The sequence below is a fragment of the Accipiter gentilis genome, chromosome Z, assembly GCF_929443795.1.
Source record: "Accipiter gentilis chromosome Z, bAccGen1.1, whole genome shotgun sequence".
Lineage (NCBI taxonomy): Eukaryota > Metazoa > Chordata > Aves > Accipitriformes > Accipitridae > Astur > Astur gentilis.
In genome coordinates, this window is record NC_064919.1 from 21696985 (window position 1) to 21710854 (window position 13870).

Here is a 13870-nt window from a genome sequence, read left to right on the forward strand (position 1 = left end):
CCTTCTCTTCTCCTGGGTGAACAAAGCCAACTCTCTCAGCATTTCTTCATAGCAGAGGTGTTCCAGCCCTCTGACCATTTTCATGACCCTGCTCTGGACCCACTCAACAGGTCCATGTCTTTCTTGTACTGGGCACCTCAGAGCTGGATGCAGTACTCCAAGTGGGGTCTCCCGAGAGTGGAGACCAGGGGGAGAATCACCTCCCTCAGCCTGCTGGCTACACTTCTTTTTGCGAAGCCCAGCATACAGTTGGCTTTCTGGGCTGCAAGTGTACGTTGCGAGTTATGTCCAATTTTTCATTCACCAGTATCCCCAAGTCCTTCTCTGCAGGGCTGCTCTCAGTCCCCCAGTCTGTACTGATAATGGTCGTTGCCCTGACCTAGTTGCATCACCTTGGCCTTGTTGAACTTCATAAGGTTTGCATGCGCCCACTCCTCAGACCTGTTAAGTAAGGTCCCTCTGGATGGCATTCCTTCCCTCAAGCAAATCAACTGCACCACCCAGCCTGGTATCATGTGAAAACTTTCTGAGGATGCACTCCATCTCACTATGTCATTGATGAAGATATTAAATAGTATTGGTTCCAGTATGCACCCTTGAGGGATGCCACTAGTTACTGATTTCCACTTGGAGATTGAGCTGTTGACTATAACTTGTTGGACGTGGCCAATTCCTGATCTATATAACCATCCATTCGTCAAACCCATATCTTTCCAAATCAGAGGCAAGGATGTTGTGTAGGACTGTGCCAAAGGCCTTACAGAAGTTGAGGTAGATGACATCCATAGCTCTTGTCACTCCATTGTAGAAGGCCACTAGATTAGTCAGGCAGGCACGATTTGCCCTTTGTGAAGCCATGTTGGCTGTCTCTGATCACCTCTCTGTCATCCATATGTTTCAACATAACTTCCAGGAGGATCTGTTCCACAGTCTTACTGGGCAGTGAGGTGAGGCTGACTGGTTGGTAGTTCCAGGGCCCTCCTTTTTACCCTTGTTAAAAATGGATGTGATATTCACATATCTCCAGTCACTGGAGATTTGATCTGACTGCCATGTCTTTTCAAATATGATTGAGAGTGGCTTAGCAACTACAACTACCAACTCCCTCAGGGCCCTGGAATGCAAATACAGTGCTTATTTTGCAAACTAAGATGGTACTATTCTAGATGCATCTGGTATAGTATATTTGAGTGTAATTTAGAGAGCAGAACAGGTTTCTGGGACTCTTTGTTTACATTAAACAAAAATAATATTCTCTCTGCAATGATGTTAAGCAACCAAACTGAATATTTTCATTTATTTCTTCATTATATCTACTAACAGAAAGGAAAGAAAAAAACCCAAAACCTTTAAGTTGCATTAAATGATAGGTCACTGTTAAAAGTATGTTGTAAACTTTCCCCTTTTTCTCATTAGTACTCTTGATTTTGCCAATAAATTTATTCCTGCTTGTAAGTTGTATGCTATTGTTATGATTACCTGAAGGTTTCCTAATCCTTTAATTAAAATATGGGATTTCTACTGTGCTGGCAAACTGTGCAAATTAAAACTATTGTGTTTCTTGGTTTACAGAAATAATACCAAATCACCTAGTCCTAACCAGAGCTCCTGGTGCTAGTTATTTGTAAACTGTTTGGGATTGAGTGTATAGATTATGGCTCTGATCATTCAAATAGCTCTATATGAATAAAAGCCTGGTTCAGTGGTGCCAGTGCAGGACTGGGCTTAATTTGAAAGTTTGTGAAATGTGAGTGCAGTAAGTGAATTAAAAAATAATTAAGCAGCTGAATTGTCAGTTATTTTGAACAGCTTGAAAAATTTCTTCATGTCAATCCTCACCTGGCAGGGCAGATGTAAACTATGTATGGTCAGGAGTATGGCCGATCTTCTGGCCTCCCATTTAATTCACATGGGGCACGTCCTGCTGTCACGAGCCTGCTGTCACACTCTTCCTTGGCCATGGAAGGAGCTGGGTTACCCCTCAGGTTCACACAGGTATACAGGTGACACACAGCCAGAATTTGCCTACCCAGTGACCAGGACTTCAGGGTCCTACATAGCTGCACAGGCACAGGCACAGGCATTAACTGCAGTGGGTTGATTTATTTCCCATCCAGCTGATGAACTCACTGATAATTTTCTTCTTTATTTTCCCTCTCTCCCTTTTCAGAATGAAACAAAATGCAGATGGCCAATAAAGTGTTCATAGAAAGTATTAGATTCAGACAGACATTTTGTACCTTTAACAGTGTTAGTGTCTGTATAGCTGTCCTTTAAAGTTAAAGGGCAGAATAACATATGGAGTGTCTATTTAAGATGCTATAAACAATACATAGCACAAATAACCTAACCAGTACTCCGAAAATGCTGATCACAGCCATTAAGTAAGAATTTTATTTGGGGAAGATATTATTTCTCAAATGCGCTGTGCCAGCCTAATTTCTTTCCTCCACTTTTTTACTCTGGAGCTGCTTAAATTGACACTACTATTGAGAAAAATCTTCTTGCAACCAAGTATTGTTGCTTTACTTGGTCTTGATGTAGCTTGCTACTCCCAAATAAATGTCTAAGAAAAAGGGTGGAGTTGCACAGTTATAAATGATTAAGCATATGTAATATAAAGGTATTAATTTAATGGGATTTGAATATTAATGTAGCAGTTTATTTTCCACAATAGCAAATAAACTGAAATGACACTGTTAAATGGCTTATAGTAGTAATAACACCTGGAAACAAATAAGCTATAATGAAGGAAGGTGTCTTTTCTTTATCTAAATGAAAACAAGGAGCTGTGCATTTAAGAGCAGGACACAGTCACTGGTGTCTTGGTCCGGTGGAGGTGAATTTGTTGAGTTTTGATACTGACTGCAGTTGGAGCAGGACATGGTCCTTAGTGTTTTGGGGGGGGGGGGGGTTGTCATGGTTCTGATGATGTGATCTTAGAGTCACACTATGTGTTCAACTTTGCCCTTTGACTCAATTTCAGGAGATATTAAGGGCATTCTCCACAACAGAATGTTAAAAAATAACTTCTGCTTTTTATTTTACTTTTTTTTTTACTATTTTGTGTATACATTTCTATGCCACTGCTCATGATTCAGTATTTCTTCTTCCTGATACTTCTCAGACACAAGTGAGTCTGCAAGTGGCAGACAAGCAGCACAGCACAAAAGAGCCTTAGTAGAGATTGAAGTTTTTTTTCTCATGTGCTGGGTTTAAAATTCATTGCATTAAAATTTGAGAACCATGTGAAATTTAAAAGGTTAACATTTGCATTAACTCAAATTCCGTAGTGCAGTTTTACATAATGAACAAATGTTTACTATGATAAGGGAGGTTCCATTTTCCCCTGAATTAATAGTGCCTGTTGAAGAAAATCGGGAATATTTTGCATTTGCATGGATTACTTGTTAATGCTTCTTGTCTCGTTTGCTATTGATACTGTTCTTGCACCTTACAAAGTTCTTAAGGGGTCTACTGAAATTCACTATTTCGGGTTGGACATAGGCATGCCTTAAATGCAGAACAGGAACCCAAACCTCAAACAGCAATCAAAAATGCCATTGTATGCATGTCGTGGTTTCAACCCAGCTGGTAACAAAGGACCACGCAGCCGCTCGCTCACTCCTCCGCCCCCCCTCCGGTGGGATGGGGAGGAGACGGAGGAGAGAAAAGAAGAAAAACCTGGAACCTCGAGGGTTGAGATAAAGGCAGTTTACTGGGACAAACACAAAGAAAATAACAACAACAACGGCACTAATGAAAAAGTATACAAAAAGAGTGATGCACAGTGCAACTGCTCACCACCCGGGACCCGACGCTCCGCCACTTCCCCCACCGAAAACAGAGACCACCCCCAGGCCCGCTCCCCATTTATATACTAAGCATGATGTCCCATGGTATGGAATAGCTCCTTGGCTAGTCCAGGTCAGCTGCACCTGCTATGCCCCCACCTCCCAGGTTCCTGTAAAAATTAACTCTATCCCAGCTGAACCCAGGACATTATCCACCCCTTATTCTATACCATCTACATCATGCCCAGATCTTACATTTTTTCCAATCAACCACTACTACTTTCCTTGTCTTATATATAAGTATATGGACTCCTCACACACACACACACAGTATTCCTTTAGCCTATGGGCTATCCCTCTAATGTGTCCATCGATTTTGGGGCTCTATCTGTTGTAACAGTTCTTCAGGATAAGAGAGAGATGGTGTGAGATGTTGGGTTGTTGTATGCTGCCTCTGGAACTTGTGGCTAGTACATTTGGTGCAACTCATGCCCTTGGTCTGCAGGTCGAAGATGTTGATCTTGAGGAAATTGCTGGGTGCCAGTTCAAGTTCTATCGCTGCTGTACTTGGCTCAGTTTCAAAAGTCCATCCTGTAGTCATTTGGATAATTCTCACAATAATACCCTTGATATGGCATATAGACACTATAGATACAATGACATACATTGGCAGGTTATTTAGCAGTTAAATATCACACAGCCCAATTCACTGACTATTCTCTCCCAAAATCACATCTCCCTGAGGCACACATCGAACCTCCCCATCCTTCTGTATCACCCACCAGGTGTACCCAGGTCCCTGAGCAAAAACAACCCCTTGGTTTGCCTCTGCTTAAGGGAGGACTAACCCAGACTGTCTTCCCTAACATACTCCTCATGCGCACTACAGGGACTTTATCCCCTTCTACAGTATGTGGAACTCTTGGTTGGGCGGGGCCAACCCGATTGGCAGATCCTCTAGTATTAACTAACCAGGTGACTTTTGTTAAATGTGTATCCCAATGCTTGAAAGTTCCACCCCTCATCACTCTCAATGTAGTTTTCAGCAGTCCATTGTATCGTTCAATTTTTCCGGAGGCCGGTGCGTGATAAGGGATGTGATATACCCACTCAATGCCATGTTCTTTGGCCCAGGTGTCTACGAGGTTGTTTTGGAATTGAGTCCTGTTGTCCGACTCGATTCTTTCTGGGGTGCCGTGTTGCCATAAAATTTTCTCTTCAAGGCCCAGGATAGTGTTCTGGGCAGTGGCATGGGACACAGGGTATGTTTCCAGCCATCCAGTGGTTGTTTCCACCATTGTAAGCACATGGCACTTGCCTTGGCAGTTCATGGGAGTGTGATATAGTCAATCTGCCAGGCCTCCCACTGTTTATATTTCAGCCATCGCCCTCCATGCGACAGGGGTTTTTGCCGCTTGGCTTGCTTAATTGCAGCACATGTTTCACAGTCATGGATGACCTGTGCGATAGTGTCCGTGGTCAAGTCCACCCCTCGATCTCGAACCCATCTATATGTTGCATCTCTTCCCTGATGGCCTGAGGTATCATAGGCCCACTGAGCCATAAATTGCTCACCCCTATGTTGCCACTCCAGGTCCACCTGAGACACTTCAATCTTGGCGGCTTGATCTGCCTGGTGGTTGTTTTGATGTTCTTCAGTGGCCTGACTCTTGGGTACATGAGCATCTACGTGACGTACTTTTACCACTAGCTTCTCTATCCGAACAGCGATATCTTGCCACAATGCGGCAGCCCAGATGGGTTTACCTCTGCGCTGCCAGTTGCCCTTCTTCCATTGCTGTAGCCACCCCCATAGGGCATTTGCCACCATCCATGAGTCAGTATAGAGATAGAGCACTGGCCACTTTTCTCTTTCAGCAATGTCTAACGCTAGCTGGATGGCTTTCACCTCTGCAAACTGACTCGATTCACCTTCTCCTTCAGCAGTTTCTGCGACTAGTTGTGTAGGACTCTGTACAGCAGCCTTCCACCTTCGATGTTTTCCCACAATGCGACAGGAGCCATCAGTGAACAGGGCGTATTGCCTCTCATTTTCTGGCAGTTTATTATACAGCGGGGCCTCTTCAGCCCGTGTCACCTCCTCCTCTGGCGACATTCCAAAATCTTTGCCTTCTGGCCAGTCCATGATCACTTCTAGCATTCCTGGGCGACTGGGGTTTCCTATGCGAGCCTGCTGTGTGATCAGTGCAATCCACTTACTCCATGTGGCGTCAGTCGCTTGATGTGTAGAGGAGACCCTCCCTTTGAACATCCAGCCCAGCACTGGCAGTCGGGGTGCTAAGAAAAGCTGTGTTTCGGTACCAACCACTTCTGAGGCGGCTCAAAATCCTTCATATGCCACCAATATCTCTTTTCCAGTTGCAGTATAGCAAGCCTCGGATCCTCGATATCCTCGACTCCAAAACCCCAGGGGTCGGCCTCGGGTCTCCCCAGGTGCTTTCTGCCAAAGGCTCCAGGTAGGGCCATTCTCCCCAGCTGCAGCGTTGAGCACATTTTTAACATCTTGTCCTGTCCGGACTGGCCCAAGAGCTACTGCATGAACAATCTCCCGCTTAATTTGTTCAAAGGCTTGTCGTTGCTCAGGCCCCCATTTAAAATCCTTCTTCTTCCGAGTAACTTGGTAGAGAGGACTTACAATTTGACTGTAATTTGGAATATGCATTCTCCAAAAACCCATAACACCTAAGAAAGCCTGTGTTTCCTTTTTATGAGTCGGTGAGGACATAGCTGCTATTTTGTTGATGACGTCCACAGGGATCTGACGACGCCCATCTTGCCATTTTACTACTAAGAACTGGATCTCCTGCGCAGGTCCCTTGACCTTACTTTCTTTTATGGCAAAACCAGCCTTCAAAAGGATTTGAATTATTTTCTTCCCTTTCTCAAAAACTTCTTCTGCCGTGTTGCCCCATACAATGATGTCATCAATATATTGCAGGTGCTCTGGAGCTTCACCTTTTTCTAGTGCAGCCTGGATCAGTCCATGAGAAACGGTGGGGCTGTGTTTCCACCCCTGGGGCAGTCGATTCCAGGTGTACTGGACGCCCCTCCAAGTGAAAGCAAACTGAGGCCTGCACTCCACTGCCAAAGGAATGGAGAAAAATGCATTAGCAATGTCAATTGTGGCATACCACTTAGCTGCCTTTGACTGCAGTTCATATTGAAGCTCTAACATGTCTGGCAAAGCAGCGCTCAGCGGTGGCGTGACTTCATTCAGCCCACGATAATCTACTGTTAGTCTCCATTCCCCATTAGATTTCTGCACGGGCCATATGGGACTATTAAAGGGTGAGTGAGTCTTGCTGATCACTCCTTGGCTCTCCAATTGGCAAATCAGCTTATGGATTGGGATCAGGGAGTCTCGGTTGGTGCGATATTGTCGCCGGTGCACCGTCGTGGTAGCAATTGGCACCTGTTGTTCTTCAGCCTTCAGCAACCCCACAACCGAAGGGTCTTGGGAGAGACCCGGCAGGGTAGACAGCTGTTCAATCTTCTCCGTCTCCAATGCAGCTATACCAAAGGCCCAATGGTACCTTTCTGGGTCCTTGAAATACCCCCTCCTGAGCTAATCTATACCAAGGATGCACGGGGCCTCTGGGCCAGTCGCAATGGGGTGTTTATGCCACTCATTCCCGGTTAGACTCATTTCAGCTTCCAGTATGATTAGCTCTTGGGATCCCCCTGTGACACCAGAGATACAGATGGGTTCTGCCCCTTTATAACTTGATGCCATTAGGGTACATTGTGCACCAGTGTCCACTAGAGCCTTATATTCCTGTGGGTCTGATGTGCCTGGCCATCGAATCCATACTGTCCGGTAGACTCGGTTGTCCCTCTCCTCCACCTGGCTGGAGACAGGGCCCCTCTAATCCTGGTTAGAATATCCGTTACTCACTTTCTGCACATGTGAATCAGAAGTCCCTTCAAGGGGATCAGAAATGAGATCAGCCCATCTACTGCATCTGGGGGACTGCTCACGGGAAACTGGAGCAGCAGTTTTCCAAGAATTCTCTTTTCTGGTTGCTTTTTCTCGCAACTCCTGTACCCGTGCATCCAAAACTGAGGTAGGTTTTCCATCTCACTTCCTCATGTCCTCTCCATGGTCACGCAGGTAAAACCACAGGTTAGCCCGTCGTGTGTACTTTCTCTCTCCTCTCTCTTGGGCAGAGGAACGCTTACTCCCAATAACTGCGATGCGGGCCTGTACAGGTGAGGAGGAGGACAGATCTACTTTGAATTGCTGGAACTCTCGGGACAACTCTACAGCTGAGACACAGGTCCGTAGGGAGGAAGAGAGACTTCCTTCGTATTGCCGGAGTTGGACAACCAATTCATCCACTGTTTGTCCATAGCCTTCTCTCCAGGACATTACTGCCAATGAGTTGGCATAGGTTGGTGGTGCACTTCGTAGCAACTTCCGCCACATGGGTTGTGTGCATTGGACTTCATCTGGATCTGTGGGTGACTGAGCATTTTCTGGATCATTATAAATCACCTCCAGCATGGCTAATTCTCTCAGGTACTGGATACCTCTCTCCATGGTGGTCCACTTGCCTTGGTGACATGTAACTTCATCCCTGAAGGGGTATCTTTCCTTTACACCTAACAGAAGTCACCTCCAGAGGCTGAGGACTTGTATTTTCCTCCCAATCACCTTGTCGATGCCCCCTTCCCTAGACATAGATCCCAACTGCTTAGCTTCCTTACCCTCTAATTCCACACTACTAGCCCCACTATCCCAGCATTGGAGCAGCCAGGTAACAATGTGCTCACCTGGGTGGTGGCTAAAATCTTTTCGCATGTCATGCAACTCACTCATGGATAGGGATTGGGTAATTATTTCAGGTTCTGGCTCTTCCTCCTGTTCTCGCAATGACCCTGGTTCATCTTCATCTCTCACTAAGCGAACTGATTTCTTTGTGTGTTTCTTTTTCTGTACAGGGGCGACTGATACTGGCACAGGCTGGTTCTCTGGTTTAGCTGAAGTGTCTGACACCGTGGTAGGGGCAGCCACGGTGTCTGTTGTCGGGGTAGGGGCAGCCACGGTGCTTGTTGTTGGGGTAGGGGCAGTCACGGTGGCTATTGTCAGGGTTTGGGTAGCCACAGTGCATGTTGTCCTGTTTTCCATCTTTTCCCCCTGAGGGCGCTGCATAATATCAAGCAGTGTTTGGTAGATACTGGCCAGGGCCCAGCACAGTGCAGCGAGTTGTACGTCTTTGGAATAGTCATGGCATTTTTCTTTCAAATATTCTACCACTTCATGAGGGTTCTGTAGTTGTTTGGGAGTGAACTTCCAAGCCACTGGAGGTGAGAAGTTCTCTAGATACCTGCCCATATCCTCCCACATGCCGTGCCACCCAAGAATATCCAGCTTTAGGGCAGATCTCTGGGTGGTCCTCTTAAAGAGCCTTTTTGTAGCCCTAAACAAGACCTGAAAAATATTTAGGAGGCATAGCACTAACAGCACACTGGCTTGCACATCCAAAGGATATTCAAAATTCTCGAAAGCTGTTGTAATTAGTCGGAAGGAGAAAAGGGAGGCGAACGGACGGGGGGAAGTATCCCTCCCTAACTTCCCCATGGATGGGGTGTAATTACCAATAAAATCCGACAGAAGGTGCCCAAAGTATGGAAATGATATCACTGCCTCATACAGATGCCAGCTTAACCTCATGACCAGTGATGTAATCATTTCACAAGTCGACATTGCCCAGTACAGCAAAATGATAATCCCAATCACTCTCCCAGAGATGAGGTACGCAACTACAGGCAATACATAGAGCATATAAGAGCTTACAAAACGCCACCATGCAAACAAATGAAACAACATTGTGACTAACATCTATTTATCTAAGAAATGCGTTTGACAAATTTGTTTCAACACGCTCTGGCCAGATCTGTCGTTATCTCAACCCTTAGTGCCCCACGTTGGGCGCCAAAAAGGACTGTCGTGGTTTGAACCCAGCCGGTAACAAAGGACCACGCAGCCCCTCGCTCACTCCTCCGCTCCCCTCTGGTGGGATGGGGAGGAGACAGAGGAGAGAAAAGAAAAAGAAACTGGACCCTCGAGGGTTGAGATAAAGGCAGTTTACTGGGACAAACACAAAGAAAATAACAACAACAACAACGGCACTAATGAAAAAGTATACAAAAAGAGTGATGCACAGTGCAACTGCTCACCACCTGGGACCCGACGCTCCGCCACTTCCCCCACCGAAAACAGAGACCACCCCCCGGCCTGCTCCCCATTTATATACTGAGCATGATGTCACACGGTATGGAATAGCTCCCTGGCCAGTTCAGGTCAGCTGCCCTGGCTATGCCCCCACCTCCCAGGTTCCTGTAAAAATTAACTCTATCTCAGCTGAACCCAGGACAATGCATTATCCTGGGAAGAAGCCCTTAGTTTTGTTACTGAATTTCACCATCAACCACAACACACTTTGATAAATACCAGTGATCACAGTAAGCATTGACTAATGAAGCAACCTGATGTGCTTAGCTGTCACATGGGCACTTAGGCCTTTGGGCATGGCCCTCAACTCAGGTTGACTTGGTTACTCTAATGGTGATATATGTGAGAAGTGTTTTGTGTATAAAACAACTTAAACTTATTGAATGAAAAGTGGGAAATAATTAATTTTAAATGCCATTGAATAAGCATTAAGTCTAAAATTCTGTTCCAGGGAAGGTTTGCAATCTCAACCTCTTTTGCTGTCTCTCTGTGATATCACTAGTAACCTTGAAATTTTTGGTTGAAGGAAAGCTAACAAACATTACTCTTGATCAGAGCTGGAGCTAGAGTATGAGAGAAAGTAGTTCTAGAGGGAAGAACTGGCAATGGATTGTGCTTATGGTTGGGCAAGGTCCACTTTAAGGAGTAATTTTAATTGCCTCCTGGACCAAAAGCCAGTTCTTCACATCTTGACCACAAAATACAGATGCCAGAAATGTAAATGCACAGAAGTCTTTTTGAGGACAGAGGTGAATGGGAGGAAATCCATTAATGATATCAAACCAATATGATTAAAATGTATAATCACATTTATAACATCTAATAGATTTTTGGTGGTGGGAGGTGGTTACTGAATACATTTTAGTGCAATGATGAAACAGAAAGAAAATCTGTTCTTCCAGGAAAGAACAGGAAAAAAGACAAAAAGAAATATGGCTTTCTGTTTTTGAGGTTGCCTGACAAAACACGTAGCAATGGAATACAAAAGGCCTCATTCTAATTGAATTACAAACTGTGTAATAGCTTAAACTGCGCCAGCTGGTCTTATGAAGCTACCATATTCCCTGGAGACATGTTCCTTGGATTCTCTTAAGAATCTTACTAGACCAGTTCAACATTGCCTTCTGAGACTTTGTGCTGAAATAGCAAGATGTGTAGCTTAACTGCTCAATCTTTATTAAACAATAACTAGAGTGAAGCACAGCACATGGTGTTTGTGCATGTGTGTGTTTAACTTGCATTAATTTGTATTTAGTAGCATCTCTATCCCTGACTCTGTTCTTCTGGCCTTTGTCGCTTTAGGCCATCACATCCTGGAGTAGTCACAGCCTTATAGACAACTCCTTGTTTAATGGGGATTGGAGTCACTGGGTAGTTCTGTAAAGTGCTGCTACACAGTTTAATTAATAAGTTCTATGTTGATCCTGGGAATACTTATGAGAGATACTTTTTGTATTCAAGGTTTCTCAATACATCCCTGAATTAGGACAGCAAGGGAAAAAGTAAGGCATGGGAGGTTTTTGAGGCTTAATAAAGTAACGATCAATTGACCAACAGTCTTAAACTTGCACCAGAGAAGTAAATTACTTCTGCAATTGTTCACATGAGGTTGACTTTAGATTATTTTGAAGCAGATTGCCAGCTGTGCATCAGAAGCACATCAAACTTTGAATGACGAATTGTCAGCAAAAGACAGGACAATGTATGACCGCTTCTTTTTTTGTGTGGAAAGCTCATGTGGTTTTATGTGTCGTTGTTTTGCTTCATTGGTCAATAGCACACCAGCTAAAAATATCTGTCTTTGAAAACATATGGTGTTTATATATTCTTTAAATTTTTTCAGTTGTGCTAATCCTAAATGCTTTTTTCTGTTTTAGTTTCCAAAATACTGTTTTTAATAGGTTTTTTTTTATATGAGCAAAGCCATTGATCTTTCACAAACATAATGATTTTCATTTGTTTAAGTGAAGATTCCTGTAACGTTTAAGCATTTGATTAAAGAAGGCTTGGATTAAGTAACTTAAGTTCTGTATGTCAGAATGTGTAGTTTTGTAACACTGGATCATGTGTCTTACCAAGGGTATTCCACAAGTTTATAAGAAAAAGATTTCTGTTAGTAAGATACATATGTCATCCCTGGTTTTTTTCCTTTATAATGCTGAATTCAGAGAATAACATACTGATTAATATCAGGCATATCCTGTCACATCAAAGTAATAATGCAAGTTTGCTTTAATAAAGCCTAGTTTAGAGAAATAAGCCTGTCATCTGATGTGTATATGTACATATACATACACACAGATGTATACTGTACATATACATCTGAGGATGTGTATGCATCCCTCTCTGAAAACAAATCTCTACGGTGCAAATATTCTGCATCGCTTTTACATACTGGTTCGTGAAAGCTTGAATTCTCATTTTCAAGCATGAAGTGTCTTGCAGTATAATCACCATAATAGATGCCCAAGTGGACAAAGTGAGAAACCTTGACATTTACTGTGAAGCCTAAATCTATTCTCACCCTTGTTCTATCTTGCATCCCATGGAAAGGATGGATGTATAAAAAGTATTTGTGACTTGAATAATGGTGATCTGCAGGAAGGAGAAATCTGAGGTGGGGATATGCTTTGCTGTAGCTTTGAAAGTCTGTTTGATATCACTCAAGGTAGGGCACAAAAGCAGATGCCATCTGCTTTTCTCATGCAACCTGAGAAGACCATCAGAATGCCGGAAGTACCCTTGGGTTGGTATATTTAGGCTGTGCCCATGACATCAGGACCTCTTGAAAGTCTTACTTTTTATCTTTTTAATTTAATTACTTCATACACATTTTTTCTTTTTTTTTACAGTATTCTGTAACTTCTCTCAAGACCATCCCAGAATTATGTAGAAGGTGTGATTCACAAAACGAAGACAGATCAGGTATGATGCCCACTTCTGTTCACCCATCATTTTCTAGGCTGCTTTTTATCATGTAAAACTTGGCAACAATAGCTTCTTGGCAGTGTTCTGTTGTTTTGTTTTCTCTCATTTTTGTACAGCTTTCTGGAAACATGACTTTTTTTTTTTCAACAGATGTTAGTTCATTAGAAAGAAAAAAGTTCCAAAAAAGGATTTGGCTGTATACAGATAAATGTAGGGCTTCATCTCAGCAGCTCCAAACCACAGTATATGCAACAATTTACTTGAAAACCCGAGAAACCATTGGTGACAAGACGTAATAATGTAGGCGCCAATGAAAAAATGTTGGATACATTTACTACCCATATGGCCACGACCAGTTTGAGGGATGATGTTTTGCCAGAGTCTGAAACTGTATCAAGGATGCTACATGATAGAATCTACTCTAAGGCATACTGTAATAGTTAAGATTAAAGCTGAGTTTTTTAGTTTAATAGTGTAAACTAAATGAAGAATCATGGCATATAGATGAGAACCAGCTGGAGACTTTCCCTCTGCCCGCCTGACAAAAAGTGTATTCAGTGTTGTTTTTCACTCTGTAAATCAGATTAGTCCGCTTTTGTTTTTCTCTTCCTGATGGAGGAGAAATGAATTGGTGAGAGAGCATTTTTGTTGAGCTATGAAAAGTTTATTGTGCTTTCTGATGTTTTAATTGAACTTTCATTAATGTTGTTTCATCAAATACTTTTATAACAGTAATGGGAGACCTGGAATTTGTGGGATGTTAAAAAGCTTTAAGAACTGTGCTATACTTTGGCAACTTTTATTTCTATATTTCCTTTCAGAGAGTGGCAAATTTCCGAGGTGCGTAACTAAGTTGAAACTTTCTGAGAGCTACTTCTTCTACCAGAGTCAT

General features: G+C 43.4%; 1 protein-coding gene across 3 annotated transcripts in view; it reads left to right on the top strand.

Moving 5' to 3' along the window:
* SNCAIP (synuclein alpha interacting protein) overlaps nucleotides 1-13870 on the top strand; it is a 98361-nt gene that overhangs the window by 40174 nt on the left and 44317 nt on the right. For all 3 annotated transcript variants that reach the window (XM_049795713.1, XM_049795715.1, XM_049795714.1), the window contains exon 3: nucleotides 12903-12975. In XM_049795713.1, the coding sequence (XP_049651670.1) occupies nucleotides 12903-12975 (73 nt within the window). The remainder of the gene's footprint in view (nucleotides 1-12902; nucleotides 12976-13870) is intronic.